This window comes from Mastomys coucha, unplaced genomic scaffold (assembly GCF_008632895.1).
Source record: "Mastomys coucha isolate ucsf_1 unplaced genomic scaffold, UCSF_Mcou_1 pScaffold2, whole genome shotgun sequence".
In the NCBI taxonomy this organism is placed as follows: domain Eukaryota; kingdom Metazoa; phylum Chordata; class Mammalia; order Rodentia; family Muridae; genus Mastomys; species Mastomys coucha.
The window spans coordinates 874,133-894,892 of record NW_022196902.1 but is presented as its reverse complement, the minus strand read 5'-3'; the positions used below and the strand labels follow the sequence as shown (position 1 = coordinate 894,892).

The following is a 20,760-nucleotide window of genomic DNA, read 5'->3' as shown; positions in this document are numbered from 1 at the left end:
TGGCTCCTTCTTCTCCAAAGCGCATCACTCATCCTTGTTCCCACTGTCACATCTGTCTGACTGTGATCCCACGGCCTGCCTCTCGCCAGGACCCTCATGATCTCAATGCATCACCTAAATCCTTAGGGATAGACTGTGCCATCACGCGTCCTGATGTGTGAAGTCATATAGTCACTAATATGCACTCGAGATTAGCACAAGGACACATTGGGAAGTCATTTTCCAGCTAACCATAACTTTTATCATCATCATCATCATCATCATCATTATTATTATTATTATTATTAAGTATTACTATTATCACTATTATTATTATTACTATTACTATTATTATTATGTTTTTAAAAGTATATCCGTTGAAGTTGCAGGTCAAGAAACAAGTAGTACTTGCTTTTCTGTTGTTGACCAATGCAATGTTGCAATGTCTTGTCATTGTTAGGATTTCTGGTTCAAGCCAACTTTTAGTATAAAGTATTCAAAGCTACACTGAAGGGCAGCCACCTCGTAGCGAACCAGGATCGCTGTTCTGGAACAGCAATCTGGGTGTTCCCACCCCACCTCTACTTTGCCAGTTCCAGGCTGTTCTCAGAGCACCTGGGATCTTCAGTTCTTGAATAGCCTTTGTCTTTGATGGGTGCCAGGTGATGACATAGATTGCCAGAGGTGGCTTTACAAGGCACAGAGAAGACTATAATGGGATCTTTTTGGACTGCAAGCTCCCTTGGATAACAACAGGGAAACATATATTTGTTAATGAATGCCTAGGCCTTACAGGTAGGCTCCTTCCCAACTAACTTATAGCTTACCCACCCATTTATTCTATTCTAAGCTCTGCCATGTGGCTGGTTACCTCTTCTCAGTTCTGGCACCTCTGGGTATGGCAAAACCCTCCCGTAGTCTATCTCTTTCCCAGAGTTCCTCTCTTTGCCTGGTAGTTTCACCTTGTACTTCCTGCATTTGCTATAGGCCCACAGCTTTTTAATTTATCAGAAGATGAGAGAGGGAGTGTTTGCAAAATATATTGTAGCCATATGAATAACAATACCAAAGTCCTGTCTGTAATCAACATTTCTATAATATAGCGACAATCTTTACACAGTGAATGAAAACATCACTCCAACAAAAGACTTCACCCTGCTTTGGCTACTCCTATCTGCAAGGGACCAATTTGTCCTAATACACTGAAGGCCCCAGACTGGGATCTTTAAATGAAGCAGAGGGTATAGGGGGTACAAAGTGGGTTAGGGTCAAGCAGTGGAGGTCAAGTCTAGGAGCACCCGCTGAGTAGCAGTTGAAGCTGTCTAATTCTCTGGCTGTTCTAAACGTACCTTCTGTATTATGAAATAATAAGGCTTCTGAGTGCTAGTGCTATCGCAAGCATTGAGGCAAGGTCTGCAGAGTGCTCTGCCTCAGGCTTAGGAGAGCACTGGGCCAGCCACTGCTGTCATCTAACAAGTGCGGTGACTTCTTCAGCCTGATCTTGTTTTCTTTCTCTCAGGGTAGATTCTGCATAGCCTTCAGGCCAAGGTTCTCTCTGTGAACTTAGGGACATGTGCAGTCTAGTTCTGCTTGATGAGGAACTTGCCTGGCTGCTAAGTAGAAGAACATGTGTTGGCCAGCATCTGCTGTAATTGCAGGTGCATTGAATCCTAGCCGTTAGATCACCTGGCCCTGGTAGCTATCTGGGAGCAAGAACCTAATGTAAGGAAACGGAAGCCTAAGGGATTGACGCTCCACGCCTACTGGTGCAGGATCCTGTGGTAAGATTGCCATGAATTTCCAAGCTAATTTGGAAATAGTATATATTTATGCATAAGTTGATATTAATAAGAATGGTACACTAACAACTTGATTGCAAAAGTAGTTTCCTTCTAAAAAACTTACCCTTAATGTTCCAAGATGCACATTCAGATTTAATGAAGACATGAGTTGCAAAGCAAGGTACTGTAATAACTGGCATGGGTAACCCCATTCTCGAAGAACCAAGAAAAGAGACCGCTGCAAAAGCATGAGGTTAATTTATTAATTGAAGCTGGCATACCAGGGTCATCTCTGTAATGGTGACCAGAGAGAGAGAACAAGAGGAAACAAGGCTCTAAGCTTTTATACCATTTCAGAACAGAGTTTTACAACTTACAAAGTTACAATTTACAACATGGGTAGTTACACTTTATCTTGTTCATTGTTCTTCAGTTTCTATTGATCTTTCCTCCCGGTTAGGATAAGATACCTGTGACTCTCAGGAGGGGTGGGGGAGATCCTCTCTCCCAGGGAATGTCTCTTGGAAACTTGAATTCCTTGAGGATGGATGTTTGCTCGGTAAACTCTTCTAAAAACTCCCTTTGTCTTAAGGATAAGTGGACTTCCTTGCTGTCTGGTATCTTTATGGGGTATCTCCGTTTGGCTCCATTTCTACAGTACTTTTGTTTGTTTGTTTGTTTAGCTAGCAATAAAAAGCAAAGGGCATTAATTGGCTTTTCAGTTTAATTAAGAATGGAAGTTGCTTTCTAAATTATCAATGGTAATAGCTTAATTTGGATATAGTTTGTGAATACTTTGAAGGCCCAACCTTCATATGTAGGATCAACAAAGTATTTTAACAGGCAGGGCTGGGGAGATGGCTTTGTAAGTAAGAACATGTGTAGTTTCTCTGAAGGACCTGAGTTTGGTTCCCAGCACCCATGGTGGGCAGCTAATGTCTTGGGCTTCTGTGAGCACTTGCACTCATAGAGACAGATACACATGCACATACACACATAATTAAAAATAATTTTTGAAATCTTTTTTTTAAAATATTTTCAGGGTGTTCTTTATTAACAGGTTGAATAAGCATGTAAGAGTGGTTTTTAAAGATATGTTTTAGTAAAAATACTTGAATAGTGGCAATTAATGGGACCCTTTGTTTTTGTTCAGTGGAAAATAGTTTTATTAGAGCTTAAATAGTGCTGAGCAAACATTTTCCCCAATCATAAGTTATGCAGTGACTGGAGACACCCAGTGCACAAACTCCTCACTGGAATGAAGGCTAGTGTGCTCACAGTGACCTCATGGAGAAGCAGAACCCATGGTTAGTGATGGAAGGTGGGGCATTAGCATATTAATTAGCATATTATTCTGGCAAGCACAAAGCTAGGGCTACAGCACTCCCTTCCACAGAGACCCCTATCTTATCCAAGGCTCAGACTTCCAGGGGAGACATAGCGCTGGGAGACTGTGTGGTTAGTAACCAGAGGCCTGTGTGAAATGCCTTGTCCTGGGGAACAGAGGACACGGTTACAGGCATTTGTGAGCATGGCTTTCAAAGGACCTGGGAAGAAAGGATTTGAGAAGACGAGCCTGTGTCTGAGCATCCACACGGCAAGGGGGCGGCTTTTTGACATCTATACTAACTTGAATCAGGGTTTCTATTCGGGGAGCGGGTAGTAAACGTTTTTTATTCTAAGGGGACCTGTTCAGGCAAAAAATAGATCTGCTAAATGCAAAATCCAGAGTCAAGAATAAATTATATCCCTTGAGGTTGTACAAGTTCATTAGCGCATTGCCGAAGGTAGCTCAAATAATTGCTCAAATAAAAGGGTGCACTTTAGAAGGCCTATCAAGATACCATTGGAAAATAATAGAACACATCAAGTGATTATATTGATGTTCATTTTTCAAATTATAAATGGCTTTGCTCACTTCAGGACCTTCTTTGTTTTTTTAAGTAATAAATGCAATTATGAAAGTAAAGGTAAACGATAAGCTCGGGTGATGTCAGAGGATTGACAATTTATTATTGCCATGATCCATTTGCATTACTTCTCAACTAACCACAACCATCCTCAAAAAAAAAAAAAAAAAAAAAAAGTATATCATCATTTCACAAGTACGATTTGGAAGTTTCCAAACTAACTTTTATAAAGTCTTTCAGAGTAGTGCTGGTGACAAATAGATACACACTGGTAGGACAGTGACCCAGTTGTTAACTGTGATCCCAGGTGACTCCTGTTTTACCATGTACCAGAAAACTCTGTGTTTTGCATACCTAAAAGATGTAATTTTAATTTTAATTTGAAATGTATGTCTACATTTAATATATTTAATTTCCCTAACTGTGGCTTAAGGTCTTTGTGTTACAAAATGGGGGCATTATTGTCTCAAACAACAATAACATCAAAGCGCTGTTTCCAGGGCACTCAACTGAAGGCCAGGGTGGGGATGGGAACCAGGGCCTTTTTAGCTCTGCTAAACCAGGGCAGCTGCTTTCTCCTGTGTTCTCCTCCGTTCTGATATGGCCATCTTATTGAAGGCTTACATCATCCTTCTCGGGCTTCCTTTCTATTCTTCCTCTAACAGAAGAGCAACTGTTACTATTTAAACTACATAGCAGTAGATGTAGCATTTGGGTATCCATCGAGTTGTCACATTTGATGTTTTGAATGTAAACCTAGCCTTTACAGGCTAAGCCATCTCTCTAGCCCACTGACAGCTTCTGTATATGGCTGTGTTGGTCTTGAGTGCAGACCTCACAGGTGTGACATGTGGCTCGTCTTTACTGTCCAAGTTCATTTACTTCATCTCCATCGGGCACAAGCAAACAGGAGTTGGCTCTTTGGGCTACCACCAGAGAGTGTCTTTGCTTTAGATTTCCCAGGGGACATTTTTTACTTTCAAGGTCTCATGGATAGATAAAATATGTGTGAAGATCCTATTTGAGAGTCTCTGGGACCATGGTTGGTTAAGTTACCCTGAGTCTAGGATACTCCAGGCAGATGATGGATTGATTTATCCACTTACCTTCTCATTGAACCTGAGCACAGAGTTTCAAAAAGCCACATGCTATTTACAGTACCTGTGTATTCTGAGGTACTCTTGAAAGGAATTTTAGGGTCTGGGAAGGGTTTAGAGTGATCTTCAAGGTGACCTTTGCTGGTATCTTTTCAGGAAGCCCGTAGCCTGCTCACCTCTTTATAGTTTCTTTCTACCCTCTGAAGCACATGTTATCTATACTTGCTTGGTCAGCATCCTACAGAATGGGTAGTCCTGATCATGCATACCCCATCAGCATCTCCCTTGGACTTGACACTTGTGCTGAAATCACTCATCACCCATGATGGAGGTGACCCCTGATGAAGATGAGCCTGGAAAGGATATCATCCTTTTTTTTTTTTTGCTTCTAGAAAATTGGATTTGGCCTGAGTTATAAAATATATTATTCGTGTTATAGCTCAGTGGTTCACAGGCCTGGCTAGACATTAGAATTACCTAAGGAACTTTTTTAAAAATACCAACGGCCTGGGACTCTTTCCAGAATAATTAAATCAGAGCTGCAATGGCTGGAGCCTGGCATCGCATTCCTTCAAGGCTCTGTGAGCAAGTGGAGTGTGCAGCAAGGGATGGCAGACCTGAGAAGAAGACGGGGAGGCACGGAGCGCCAGGGATGGCAGACCTGAGAAGAAGACGGGGAGGCATGGAGGCCGCTCCTGCCTGGCTGCTGCTATCACTAGAAACACAATTAGTACTGCTAGTGAAGACATATTAGGCGCCGACTGTATGCATTGTTCTCAGTATTTCCATAGAACAGCATTAATCTCATATTTTCCTTATAAGGCGTGAGATTCTTCTGTTTGCAGACACGCATTATGGAAACCTTTGAGGATGTAGAATATTGCAGTCTGAGTAGAATGACATTCTTTAGAGGTCATACCCTGCTACAAAAGAATGTTTAACCTGCTTGATGTGTGTCTAGCTGATCTTTCATAGTCATTGTCTTGTCATATCAAGCGTCAGTGGCCCTCATAAGATTAGCCTGTTGGCTCTGCCAATGGAGACCACCATGGCTGTCATCACCTGTGGTGATAACATTGGGATAACATAGCAAACACCCTCGAGTCCAGATCCCTGCCCTCCTGGTTCCCAGGGTCAGACCTCGTCCAAGTGTTCTAAAATAAATCATTGCTGGAAAGAGTTTATAAGCAGAGAAATGTTGTAGGAAATATTAAAAATGGCTATTTGTATCTGGTGCTATACCAGGCACCATAGGGCCATATGGCTCCAGAGTGGGGTTCTCTCAACTCAGCAGTCTCTCTTGATTCGGACCTCCTGAAGCATGAGCTCCTGAAACATCTGTACCAGACTCACTAAGTTCCCTTGGCGGGTCACTGCCACATCAGCCCTACACAACAACTGCCCACCCCACGGTCAGCCGCCACAACACCCAGCAACCTGGTAGAAACAAAACTCTAGAAGCTTATAATTAAGCAGTCAGATTTATATATCAATAAATTCTCAACTAACAGGATGCCCACACAATAAATTCAGGGCCAGTTGATAATGGTACAAGCTGCCCATCTAGGTTAGACAAGTTCCCTATATGAAATTATATCTACCTGTGGCTATTTAAAGCCATGCTGAATCTGAATTATCCTGTTCGTCAGCCTCCATTTTGCTTCCTCCTCTCTTCCAAGTCGCTCTGTGTCCCTGCAACTCTTAGCTCCACCTCCCTTTTCTCTGTCTAATCACAGGCCTCCTGCTGCATTAATATCCATATTAATTGGACAGGGGAAATCCTGCTACAGAGAAACCCTGATAACACATACAGGAGACTGGTGGTACATATGAGCTCAGCTGACCGTTTAAGCTGTAACTCCCATATACTTAGATGGAACCCATTTGCAAGCTTTCTCTTATGCTGTATGTATGGGATTTCAGAGATGACTCCTGAAGTTTGGCAAGGGTACGGTGGGATTTAGAGCGTAGAGGCCCATGAATGTGGTGTGAAGCAAGCATGTCATACTTAGCCTTCCTCTCTTCTTTAACCTGTCCAGAATGCAGCTCCAGGCCCAGAGGCCCCAAGTCTTGCTTTTACAACTCTCTGAAAATCAGGGCTGAATATAATCATCTGCAAGCCTATTCTGGGCAAAACATTTAGATAACAACCTGTCCTTTGATGTCAGTGGTGAACGAGTTAACCTGTTGCTTTTTCAAACATCCTGGCAGTTGTGTTTATCTTGTCACATGATAACTGAATATCTTAGGATTAAAGACAAATAACAACAAACTCTATGTAAGTATCAGGAAACACAGTCACACCTTAGGAGAGACCAAGCTGGCTGTGCATACCACAGAAATACCTGTCTCCCTGTAGCCACCCTTCCTCTGAGCCTGTGTTGCTGGTGTAAAGCATTTAGTGCTTCTGGCTTCTGATAAACCAAGGAAAGTGTATAATGACCTGCTAATGTAACTCTAGGATAGGACTCAGGGTCAAGCGCCAGCGGTGATAAGCCCCATTTCATTCTTGTGTGCTGAGAGAAGGGCTAACTAAAGTTGACTCATTTCTTCAGAATACTATCTGGCTTTGAAAATCTTCTGTAATGAAGTGGGGGGGGGGAGAAAAAAAGGAAGAGAAAGATAAGAAGATAATAAATGCTAAGAGATGGTGCATCCTACTGAGTGGGATGTAGCAACAGTAGTCAGACTGTGAGAGCCTGGTTTCTGCTGTGTTTGCTGGATATGTAACCTAGGTGAGATGCCTATGTCACTTTAATAAGGTCTCTTTTTAGGAGAACCCATCTTTTTTAAAGCCTGTAGGGACTGATTGGCTGGCTCAGCACTTAAGAATGTTGGCTGTTCTTGTATAGAACACAAACTGGGTTCCCAACACCCACATTGAGCAGTTCACAAGTACCTATAAGTCTAGGTGTCGGGCAGCCAGTATCCTCTTCTGGCCTCCAAGGGAACTCCCATGCATGCACTCACACACATGCAGATATGCCCTCAAACACATAGATACAAATAAAGTAAATCTTTAAAAAGAATTATTCAAAGTGCTTGGCAAATAGTAAGCCCTTGGTCAAAGCCAGTCTATCATCTAAAGGTCAGGATAGAAGCTTCATTCTTACGTGGCAACTAGGTCCTTCTGTAGATTCAGAAGTGTTCTGGAAATGGTGACTAAACAGAGGAGGATGCTGGGAAAACAAGTGCACGCTGGGATTGGCTTAATCATTTCCGTCCAAAATCTAAGGGTACATCCAGCATGCTCATCAGAAGAACCTCTAGGCCTTGAGCTATATCTATCAATAGTGTTTTAGAATTTTAGGAACGTTTTGTTTTTGACACCATCCTTGATTTTTGAGCAGAGTACCTGGAGAACAACTACACTTCTGCATTGTTACAGGATATTCCTGAACACTCTTCTAGACATAGGTAACTGTGTTTAAACATACTCTCTTATTGAGTCTGACGTTTATCTTCCTCCTGGTGTGTGTGCCTGGTGGAATTTAGCACAATAATAAGCCTCTAACAAATTGTTCATTGTGCTCACATTAAAAGGGTTCCCCCTGCCTTGTCCCGTGCATGGCAGGTATTTGCATTGTATATTGTAGTTTAAAGTAGACCTTGCTGTCTGCTTAATATACACACATGGCCATTTAGAGTGCAGCCACTGTGGATATGAGGTGGGTTATAAATCAGAGGCCTACAAAGCAAGAGACCGATAATGACTCAGAGTGGAAAAATCTGTATGCCAAACCCCACTTATTTATTGCTTTTGGAAAACTATCCCCAGCTGAATTGTCCCTGGCTTAAAACTCTGCTCTCCTTTTTAATTCCAATTTTCTAAGTTATTTTTATGGTGCCCTGTCAAAAACACCTTTCATCTACTTAAAGTAGGATGCTTATCACATTCCCTAATCTATTATTTATAAGTATCTTGTGCTTCTGGTATCTTCTGCTTCCCATTTCAAATCCCATTGTCTTGCTTTGCCAGTGGAGATGTCCCTGGGTTAGTGAGTACCCCTGCTGGCTAGGAGCTTCCAGATAGATGTCTCCATATGGTCCAGTGTCACCAAGTAGCAACATGTGCAGTGCCCAGGCTACAAACCAGTCAACATAGCAAGATGATTAGCTTTTCAGATGAGCAGATGCCCAAACACACTCTAGAAAACTCATGCCTTCCATCCAGTCTGCAGTGTAAATAGCTATATTGTCATAAGCAAGTTATTGGAGACCTCTAGGTCTCTGTTTTCTCTTCTGGGAAATGGGAGCAGTTGTAACCCACCTCTGAAACTTGGATCTGCTAAAGCAGTATTTATAAAGAAAGCACTTAGCAAATCTTCCAGTCTTTCTTTAGTCCTGTGTGTGCACGCATGTCATCAACACAGGCACGTATGGTCTACATTAAGATGTCTTGTTTAAAGTGTTCTCTGCCTTTATGGAGACCGGGTCTCTCCTTGAAGCTAGATCTCTCTGTTCTAGTAGAATGGCCAGCCAGTGAACCCCTGGGATCTGCCTGTCTCCACCCTGCCAGCATTGAGGTTGCCGGCTGTTGTCACATGCCTGGACTTTTAAGAGGGTGTGGGGAATCCAAACTCAGGCTCTTGTTTCTGTGCGGCCAACAAGCTCCTTAATGAGTCATTTCTCAGCCCTCTTGAATCCTTTGTACTCATTAGGAAGCAATAACCATGTACTATGAAAACACACCAGCAGGTGGCTATTAATCACATTCAAGCTGAGCTGAGAAGATGAAGGGAAGTTGGCAAGTTCAAGGCAAACTGGAGAAACAGTGTCGGTCTACAAAGCCTGGCTCTAGACAGCGACTGCACCACTTGATTCCCTGTAACAAAAGCACATTTTACGGAGCTACTGAAGCTGGACTTTGGGAGGGGGGCTGGGCAGTCAGTGTGATAACAAGACCTGCATGGAGTGGATGCTCACAGAGTTTCAGACCCAGTGGTCCAAAATAAACTCAGCAGGTATTGGATATGTGCTTCTGAATGTTTGTGTGCCTGCATACCTATGTGTCTCCCTGCCCAAACTAACCAGATGTACAACATCTGTCTGAATAGAAATGTATCTAGAATGCTCCCACCCACCCCCACCTCCCTTTTTTGACAGTTTTACACTCTCTTCTTTTGGGAGCTAAAATGTTTACCGCTCAATGTTCTTTTTCCCCCCTAGGGAATTCTACTTACTTGGATGACCATGGACCACCTCCTAGTAAGGTAAGCTCTTTACTTGTGGCATTCAAACGCGTGTGCTCTAGTAGCTTCTGGTCATTTAGGGAACCCAGCCAGGTCCCTCCTAGCCATGAGTCATTCACAAGCAACCAGTAGCTAGATGGTGTGAAAAGAATCATCAACTTTAATGATGAGGGGGGACCTGAAGAGCCTGAAGATGACCCAGGTGACAAGGGAGGAAAAGCCATCACTCGATCTGTCCTTGTAGCCACCTGCCCATTGTGGCCCTGGAATTACTGCAGACCTTTGCCAATCTCTTCTGCGTTGCTGTCTCGTTGTTCCTGGCATTGATTGGTTTGTTTGGCTCTTGATGTGAGCTGCATGGTGGAGCTTCCCTGTTGGGATAGACCTTGGAGCTAGTGCTATTTCTACCAGATTCATAATTATAATATTAAAAGTTCATAAATATAATTTCCCCACCACTCTATACTTTCATGAGCTTGATGAAAGTCAAGTGTAAACTCCCTAAAGTGTGTGGGTATGGTGGTGGGAGGGACAGGATGAAAATGATCTTGGGGTGTGAGAAAAATACATATAATTCAGTGGATGCTCCTTATATTATTATTATTATTATTATTATTATTATTATTATTTATTATTATTATTATTATTATTATTATTATTATTATATTTGCTTTACATCCCTCTCCTACCAGTGCTCCCTCACACAAGTCCTCCTCCCACCCCTCCCCTTCTCCTCTGAAAATGGGGAGCCCCCCAGAGATACCCCTCACCCCCCAACTCATCAAGTCATTACAAGACTAGGTGTATCCTCTTCCATTGAGGCAGACAAGGCAGCCCAGTTAGGGGAACAGACAGGATCCATAGGCAGGTAACAGATTCAGGGGCAGCCCCATTCCAGTTGCTGGGGGACCTGCATCAAGACAAAGCTGCACATCTGTTACATATGTCCAGGGACTGACTCTCCTTATTTTAAATGCAAGTGTCTTATGATTTTTTTTTTCTGTTGTTGCAACAATGGTGCTAGCTAGTGAGCCCCTGGAAGAGGAAGTCACAATTGACAAAATTAAAAGTTAGTCACCATGTGCCCATCGGTCTTATCTTAGTAAGTTTTATAGCTGGGCTCTGGAAGCCTAGATGACCTTATGCTTGGTTTCTTAATCTTTGATCCCTGAAGGCATCGTCTGCCAAGTCCAGTTGTAACACAAGAAAAGATGTTTAAACCTCCACCACACCTTCGAGCATGAGCTTTGCAAGTAGATTTTTCTTCCTGTAGTTTTTGGTTGTTGCTGTTTTGAGAGACAGAGTTCCACATCGGCTCGAGCTGGCCGTGACCTCACTGTGTAGCTGAGGCGGACCTTGGATTTCTGATCTTATCTACAGAATGCTGAGATTGCAACCATCTACCATCTCACTAAGTTGTACTTTATGTGATGCTTGGAAGTGGGCTAGGCAAACACTCTTGCAACTGAGCTACATGCCCAGCCCCTTGACAAACTATTTCTGAAAGTGTATTGATTCTGCTACTTTGTAGAACACTGAGTGAATGACTTAATATTCTGAGCCTCAGTTTTTTCCCCTGGCAGAGTTTAACTAAAATCACAGCCTAGAGCATAGGATGTCTGAACGGCATTCAGCACGACACAGAAAAGTGACAGCCAGTAAATCAGCAGTGGCCTGTGCTTACTTGACAGGAATAACATTAAGGTCATAGAGGAATTGTACAGTAAGATTCACCTTAATTGAAGGGTCTCCTGCTGTTTGATCCAGTGTGTACCTTTCGGTTGTTTGGGATCACAGACAACAGAAATACAAATGGTAAACAACAAGAAAAATGGTCTTCTTAAGGACTAAAGGGACTCAGAGGATGCTGGGCCGAAGGTCAGGACTTTGTCTAACACATGCACCTCATGTCCTTGTACAACCCTGAGCTCACAGTGGCAAGTAATGCCTCCTCATTGATTCCATTGAACTGGACCATGCGATCCAGAGCTGGGATCTGAATGTGAACTCCTAGTTCTCAGCCCAGTTCTTCCCACAACGCCAGGACTCACACCTGAGCTAGCATCAGAGTTGCCTAGAGCCATATTAAAATACTCGTTGTACTGTCTAACCCTCGGTCTCTCATTCAAGGATCTGAGGTAGGATCACGGGTCTGGCCTCCGTGATTCTTCCGTAGGTACCCAAGAATCAGTATTTCTGACAGGCTTCCAGGATGCTCACAGCACAGATCTGCAGTTCATATTTGAGAACAGTCTCTGTAAAGGCCACGGTGAAGGAAAACTTTCCCTCAGACCTTTGGTGTGCTCTTCTCACTGCCTGCCTTATTATGTAAAGGTTACTTATTAATAAAATGATGATTCACCATCATTAAGAGTTTGGGATTTTAGTTGTAAGTGAAACGTTTTTCATTTGGTCAACCACCTGCCCAGGAGGGAGGTTCCTTATTCAAGGAAAAAGCAGCATGCATCACATGGGGGTTTTCTCTACCTCTCTGCTTCTTTTCTTGGTGGGGGCAAGTATGCTTTCATTCCCATGCCCTTGCCTGATGTCAGACAAGCACAGTAATGACACTCATTGCCCATCTGCTGCCTGGTTGTCTGGGATTTTACTCTGAGTGCAATCTGATTAACCAGACTTTATCTGGGCGGAAGACTCGGTCTCACTTGCCTTTTTAAGGTAGAATCTTTAGTAACAAGAATATAACAATCTATGTGAATATATTTTCTCTGTGCTTCTGACTTCTGCTGGGCTGAAAGTGAACTCTAGAAGTGATGAATGCAGCCCTGCAGATTGAGGTCCCTAGGGTGTCCCCTGGGGCAGAAAGCTAATTATTTACATCTGCAGACCCCCTGGCTTAGGTAGAGACATGGTGGCACCCAGAGAATAAGGTCTCACACATGTCTGGCCTCTAGAATGAACCCACCCTGGCAGAAGAAAGTCAGAGGAAGGCCAGACCCATGGTTTTCATATTCGCTTAGCACTCAGAAATAACTTCTTGATGCCAAGACTAAGAGTTGCAATCTTGATAAAATAAAAACTTTTTAAGTCCTGAAAATACATCGAGTTACCACAAGTTCTCTTTTATTAAAAGTTCAAGCCAACGAGTTTCACATTCCACAAAGTACTAGCCATGTGGGGAATGGGGTGTGCCACCTGGAGCCCACTGGGCCTGCTCCTCTTCTCTCCAGGATTTTCATATGAAAAAATTGAACATGTGTGATTTTCACTTGGTTTTGAAATCCCCTTGGACCTCACAGCTCCCATCAGTCTTTGCGTGAAGCCATTATCGAAAGCTGAACCTAATGGTTTTCTTTTTTTCTTTTTCTTTTCTTCTTTTCTTGTTGACACCCACTTTTTACTACCACTGTGTTCTGTACGGCTAGAACCCCATTGAGAATGAACACTTGGATCTCTAGTGAACAAAATGGAAAGATATTCTTGAGTACAAAACCAGGCACAGAATATCCACGTATGATGGGCTAGCCAGATCCACAGTGAAAAGCATGGCAGGTTTCTAGTGTTTTTCTGTTTTCAAGCAGTTGTATTACAAGAGATTTTCAGTTTTCTCTCTGTCTTATACTTTTTGTGAATAATTGAAGCTCATTCAAGTAATGCCTCATCATTGAAAATGTCAGGGAAAGCAATTTCCAGGGTAGGAGAAGACTGAAGTTGAGCCTGAGAGTTGCATATTGAGCAGCTTGTTCCGTAGGACATTTCCTGGGGCACTTCTGTCCTCAGCTGGTGGGAGCAGCAGCCATTAGCACTGGTGAGTTCTGTTGGTAGTAAGTGACTACAAGTTATCATTTCACATGTCTGGGCTTCCCATATATGACAGACAAAGCAAGGGACCTGTTCTATGCAACTCCAAGGTAATAAAATCACTCCCTCTAGCTGATCTATGCCTCCTCCTCCTGTGTGCCAAAACCTCTGCCAAGCACTTTGCATGTCAAATGCACTCTCTCTCAAGCTCAGTAAGAAAGGAAGTATTTTTTTTTAAACCTTTATTGTACAGATAAGAGATCTGAATCCTAAGGAGGCTGACTAATTTCACAAAGGTCAGTCTCCAAATGTTAGACTCCAGATTCCGTCCCAGGATTGGGCAGTCCCAGGGCTGATGCTTTTAATAATTTCAAAATGACTTGTTGAAATACAAATACATTTTTCCCTTTATTTGTGGGGTTTTACATGTTAAGTACCTAATAGTTTGATTAGGGCATAAAAAAATCAGGCTGGAGAGATGGCTTAGGAGTTAAGAGCACTGACTGACGGCTGCTCTTCCAGAGGTCCTGAATTCAATTCCCAACAACCACATGGTGGCTCACAACCATCTGTAATGCAACCCAGGGCCCTTTTCTGGTATGTCTGAAGGTAGCTACTGCATACTCCTCTGTATGTAAAATAAATAAATCATTAAAAAGTAAAGCTTAAAAATGTAGCCTTCAGTCTTCAGAAGAAAATATCCTTCATCATTTTCCATTTGATTTCAAGGAATATTATCAACTTTTTAAAGTCAACTTTCCATGTCTATTTTATCTGATTTTTTCCCTAGTTATTTTTGTATGCCTATTTTCATCAGTTGTATATTCATTTTTTAAAAGATTTGTTTATTATATGTATATGAGTTGTTAGAGTCTTTAGACAAACCAAAAGAGAACATCAGATCCCATTACAGATGGTTATGAGCCATCATGTTGTTGCTGGGACTTGAACTCAGGACCTCTGGAAGACCAGTCAGTGCTCTTAACTGCAGAGCCATCTCTCCAGCCTCAGTTGTATAATTTCCAGTCATATAGATGGCAATAACATTCTGTGTCCACGTAGACAAACAGGTCATGCTTTATTCTTTTCAAAGAATATATGTGATGATGTTCTCCATCTTAGATGACTGTTCAAAAATATCATATGTCCTTCTTGTCCTGATAACTGAGTCTTGCTCTGAGAAAACTAATTGAGGCTGCTATCCTGTGAAGACTTCCCCACCCTGGCTCATTATCAACATCATTAAATCTTCAGTGTTGCCCAACTGTGCACTAATCTTTACTTCCTCTAGCAGAGTGGTTCTCAACCTTCCTCATGCTATGACCCGTTCACACAGTTCCTCATGTGGTGCTGACCTGTTGCTACTTCATAACCATAAATTTGCTCCTGTTATGAATCCTAATGCAAAAAGCTGATATGCAGGATGTCTGACATGTGATCCCCGGGAAAGGGTCACTCCATACCCAAAGGGGTCGTGACCCACAAGGTTGAGAACAGCTGCTAGTGCTTGCGGAATCTCTCCTGTCAGTTTTTATTGTTGTTAGAGGCAGGAGTGGACATTTCTAAATACTCTTCAATGTGAGTTAAAAAACAAACTACACAGAACGTTGAGGATGTGAAAGAGTGCTTGCCTACCTTGTATAAGTTCTTGCGTTCAGTCCTTAGCTCCACTGAAGAAGGGGGAGAGAGGGAAATGGAGAAGGAGAGGGAGAGAGAGCGAGAACAAGTAGGTTACAAAAGGCGGTCTCTTCACTCATTTCTATCTTCTGGAGATCTTGCTGGAAAGAAAAATGATGTGTTACTTGGTTACCACAACGATCAGTGTGAAGGATGATAGAACAATGGCTGTTTATTTCACTAATGAACCATTCCCACAGGCCTATGCCATCTAGTATACTAGCTGTTAACATTTACATAGAAATTCAAGACGTAAACCTCTACTCTAATTGCACTGGCCCCATTTCAAGTTCTCTGTTGTCGTATGTGACCAGTTCTCTTGTATTGAATGCCACAGAATAACTTTCTATCATTCTTTCATTTCTTTCTGGGTCACGGTCCTTTGAAAACATCTCAGGGTAATTGAGGCTTCATGGAAGGGCTATTATTAGGATAAAACAGGACTGTATAGTTTAAGTAGGAGATGTAAAATCACTAACATCTCATGATGGGGCTTATGGTTTCCTTCCTTGCTTGCTTCCTTTCTCTCATCCTTCCTTCCTTTCTCACTTTCTTCTCTCACAGCTTTATAAATCTATATAGTAATTACAAAGTAGAAATTTTCTTCTTTTTAAAAATTAGAATAGCTCAAAACCCCCATTAAAATTGGGCTCCAGTGAGTTCTGGTTTATGTCCAAGGTTAAGCTCCATAATTGATGTCTACTTTTGCATCCCAGACCATTGTCATATGTAATAACACTATCTATGAGTTATATATTAATCTATTTTTGATATAGAAATACTATATATGTATATATATGCAAATAGGATTTGCCTCTTCTCATTTATCATATCTGTAAAGATCTTTCTAAATAAAATGACATTTTCTGAGAGCTAGATTTGCAGGCATGTATCAGATAAAAGCAGGTTCAACATCCTCCGTAGTTTCATCATGAATTTGAGGCCAGCAGATGCGATCTCACTTAGAAAGAAGATCTATGCAGGTGTAATAAAACAAGGCTAAAGCAAACCCAGAGTGCATTATGACTGAGGGTTTATAAGACGGGGACTTGGGCTGAGGGACAGAAATATACTAGAGAATGATGTGTTTCCCCCAGGCTTACCAGGGAGCCCTGCAACCTACAGAAGGGCTTGGAGCAGACTGCTCCTCTGAGATCCCAAAGCGCAGGAAATTCTGCATGCACCTCATTTTGGACCTCTGACTTTCTAACCAATGAGCAATCACATCTTAATCTTCATAAACTACCCACTGTTTGGGACTTTGGTAAGGCAGCACTAGGCAGAAATATAAACAGGCTTTGTTTAATCTTTTTTATTTTAATTTTTATTGGTTATTTTATTTATTTACATTTCAAATGCTATCCCCCTTCCCATTTAATCTTTAGTGACCATAATAACATTTATTATTGAGTGATGTTATGTGTTACTCAATTTAAGAAATGGTCAGACTATCCTTAGAAGCTTACCACAGGGCATGACTTTTCCAAACAACTGTTGGTCCACCACAGGGCATGGCTTCTTGGGGAGGCAGAACAGGAGGAGTTTGACTGTTTTTACCCCATGCCAGGGTGTGTGCTAGGCTGTAGGGAAGCTCTGAGACGGGTCTCCAGGGGTAAGAAAGTGCAGTATGAGATGTGGGAAAGCCAGAGCTGGTTGGGTGGGTCTGGCAGCCTGTGAGGAGGCCTGGGCTGTGAGCTTGTCAGGCTCTTGGACCTCCGGGCATCGCTGGGAGTCATGGGAGAGCAGAGAACAGAGTTGGGGGCCTCTGGACTGGGGACAGGGTGTGTAGCCTTGGGCTGAGAAAAAGGGGGAACTCCAGCTTGTCCCAGTTGGTAATTGTCCTTAGCTTGGTGGAGGCAAGCTTGGTGTTGGTTGTGGTTGAGAGCCTAGAGAGGTCTTCTATGGGAGAATTAAGCTGCGGCTCCCTAGTCGAATGCCTTCTCCACAGCTTCCTATGGCCAGTCTTAGATGAAAAAGACAGTCCATGGTTCTAAGCAGTCTATTGGTTGCTCATGGCAAAAAATGGATGAAGAGTAATTAATGTACTATACCCAACTTCTCAGAGTGGTCCTAAGATTAAATACCTTTGCAAAGAGGAATGTCTGGGAAGGGAAGCTTATTGGCTAACTTCTCCGGGTCTCTAGGTAACTCATTAGCAAGGAGAACTCTGTTTTGAGGCCTACTTGACCATAGGACACCTTTCTTTTATGTGAGGAGCAGGACACGATGTAGTCTGGCAGGGAGCTGAGAGTAGCCTAAGCCTCAGGTGTATCCACCGAGTCTCTGGGTCTCAACCTGCTCTGTTACCAAGCTTCCTTGCATGGTTTTACATCCCACAAACAATATTCACTATTACTCATATCTCAGGTTGGCCTCAACCTCCCTTCTTCACTGTTCCTTATAATTTGTTGTATATAAAGAATTTACATTTGTTTTAAATCAATATTCAGTTGTTTATTTTGTCAGTGGCTGCTTTGCCTGCATGTATGTGTCCCACATTCATCCAGGACCCACAGAGATCAGAAGAGGGGGTCAGATCTCCCTGGAACTGGACTTATAGATAATTGTGAGCTGCCCTGTGGGTGCTGGGAATTGAACCCGGATCTCCTTCCTACAAGAGCAGCCAGTGCTCCTAACTGCAAAGCCATCTCACCAGCCTCTTGAAGGTTTATTGTCCCCAACACTTACTCCAGTTTCTATTTGAAATTAACTTCTACCATTCAGATCACCTTTTTTTATGTGTAAGATATGTCCTGTAGCATCATGTTTTTCTCTAAAGAAAAAAACAACTTTGGTCGACAGTTCACTCAAGAGAAATTTACTGAAGCCAGGCGTCTTTCTGCTATGGGGCAAGGGCTGGGGGGTGTGCTAGAAAGGTAATGGAGAAAAACAGAAACAAAGTCTCTTGACCTTTTAAAGAACATGGATTTATTTCTGCAGACTTCTCAGATGAGCATTTAACAATACAACTGCCAAAACCTTAGGAAAGACTTCATCCTTGTTTCTGTTTCGTCCTCTGTCCCCGCAACATCTCCCTCAATTGTAAAACCCTATTAGTTGTGAGACTTTAAAAAACACAGTCCTGAAGTAAGAATAACTGAATTTCATTGTTTTCTTAGAGTCTATAAAGGAAAACCAAAATATCTTACGATTGTAATAGGTAGGTCCCCTGAAGGGTTTGGACACACAAGCACTTTCAGTACTGTTGGGCCAAGCTTCAGTCAGTTTGGAGAAGGTTTCTGAGTCTAGAAAGTGCCTTTCCCCTGACGGCAGGATTACTGGAACTCATGCACATGGACACACACACACACACACACTCTCTCTCTCTCTCCCTCCTTTGGTGAGAATCTCCTTATTCTAGGAAGATGAGGGCTGAGATTTAAGAAAAGAATGCATTTCTCATTTCTATCCCCCACACCTCCAAACCTGTTGACACAGAAAACAGACTGTTTACATTACATGCCGATGGTTTTAGGCAACTCCTATGAAAGTGCTATTATTCTATTTTTCAAAGGGGTCACGGCCCACAGGTTTAGAACTGTTCTAGAAACAGGAAACTGAAGCTCAATAAAAGTATCCAGTCTAGCTAGGAAACCAGAGGAGCAGTCGCATCATTAGGATTGGAACTAAGGGTCTGCTCCCATCCCCACACTACCCAGCTTCTGTTATTCCTTCTATCAAGGCAAAAATAAACAGGTCACTGTGCAGACTCTGACACGTTAGGCTGATACTGTGCTAAATGGAGCTGATGCTACCCTGTGCAGCGTATTTGTTAGTCTTGCTATTATTTTATATTTAGAATGCTTTGTAATGGTAAAATACCCTAAGGAATTTCCATCCGTTTGGCCTTTAAGATTGGAGGGTATTATAAACTGGAGATCTCCAGTTGCAAAAGATAGCCAGCTGTTGAGGACCTGGAGTATAGAGGTGCTGTTGTAAGGCACAGGAAGGCGGGAGCCTGCCACCTATCAAGACTTACACCACAGCTGGCTGCACAGAATCCAACTTCACTACAGATTGATTTCCTTCTTCCAGGACCTCATAGACAGGAACAAAACAAGGTGGATGACTGTGTCATCCATAAGAATATTTGGGACTCTCAGTTATTCATTTAAGCTGGTTCAGGACACGCAGCATGGCCTTCCCTCACCAGAGTTTGTTTCTTAAGCATCTCTCTGTGTTCAAATGTGATTTTACCTGAAGTACTTTTTTTATCAAAAAGGCTACAAAAGTAAACTTGCTTTTTGTTTTATAGGCGAATCAATTGAACAGAATAATAGGTTTGTGGTTAATGATTCGTGGTAAATATAGTAGGTATGAGAAAGAACTTAACAAGGCAGATAAGGCAAAGAGTTGAAATCAGCCTTGCTCTAATGAGCATGACCTTGAAGGCGTCCCCACTGCTCCCTCCTTCCTCTCCTCCTTGTTTTGATCAGTTCAAATGATAAGAAAAAATCATGTCTTGAACATTTCAGTTTTAAATAATTCCAAAAGCCTCCAAGGCCAGTGTGGGCTGTAATGAACTCTCTGGAATTTTCAGTGAGATGGGTCAGGAGGCAAAATAATCTTCACAAGGGAAACAGGTCAACCTTACATAACAGTGACTGTTTCCCTCCCGAAGTCACCCATATCGCCCCCCCCCCGACCCCGCTCCTTCAAACCCATCCCTGTTCTTGAGCTATTAATGTGGAAGTGTTTGGGCCAGCCAAAATGCCTCCCCAGAGGTTAGCTTTCAGTGGAAGTAAGTGTCCATGTTCAGACGCAAAACCTTTTCTAAATTTGTCCATTTTTATCAGCATGTAACGTGTTCCCAAGAAGAACATTATAGACCCATTTCTCCCTTAGTAATTTAATGCTAAACTAATCATATCCTCATCATTTCTAAAAAATTCTGGGCAGCCACAACCTTAAAAATATTTGTTTTATGTAACTCTTGTTTTAGCATCTTCCGCACCTCATTCCCAAAGGACCAGCTACCACTGGAAAGAGGCCCAGCATTCTCTAAATCTTAAATGCTCTTTATGCGCACACCCACATGTACCATGGTAGTGCATGTATGGACATCAGAAGACAACTGTGGGGGTCACCCTCTGCTCTCACCTGCCATCTCTCCTCATCGCATCCTGAAGATGTCCCAGCAGTCTCCAAATCTGAACAAAACCAGCAGCGCCAGCCACAGCTGCAGCTTTAGTTGGCTATAGGGTTGGGGGTGGGGGGTGTCCTTAGACAGTGGAACACACACATGTAGAAACCACACATTTGTTGGAAAGCATATTTAACCAAATTGCTTCAGTTAGTGTGGTGGCCCCGCTGTCTTCACGGAGGAGTTCCAACCGACTCCAGAGACAACACCTCAACTCGACTC

At 42.6% G+C, this 20,760-nt stretch overlaps 1 protein-coding gene across 1 annotated transcript in view; it reads left to right on the top strand.

Annotated features, from left to right (window-relative positions):
* The window catches only part of Ust (uronyl 2-sulfotransferase), a 298,281-nt gene that overhangs the window by 117,086 nt on the left and 160,435 nt on the right, over window positions 1-20,760 (top strand). Inside the window, exon 2 of the mRNA XM_031380355.1 lies at window positions 9,937-9,980. Coding sequence (XP_031236215.1) covers window positions 9,937-9,980 — 44 coding nt within the window. The remainder of the gene's footprint in view (window positions 1-9,936; window positions 9,981-20,760) is intronic.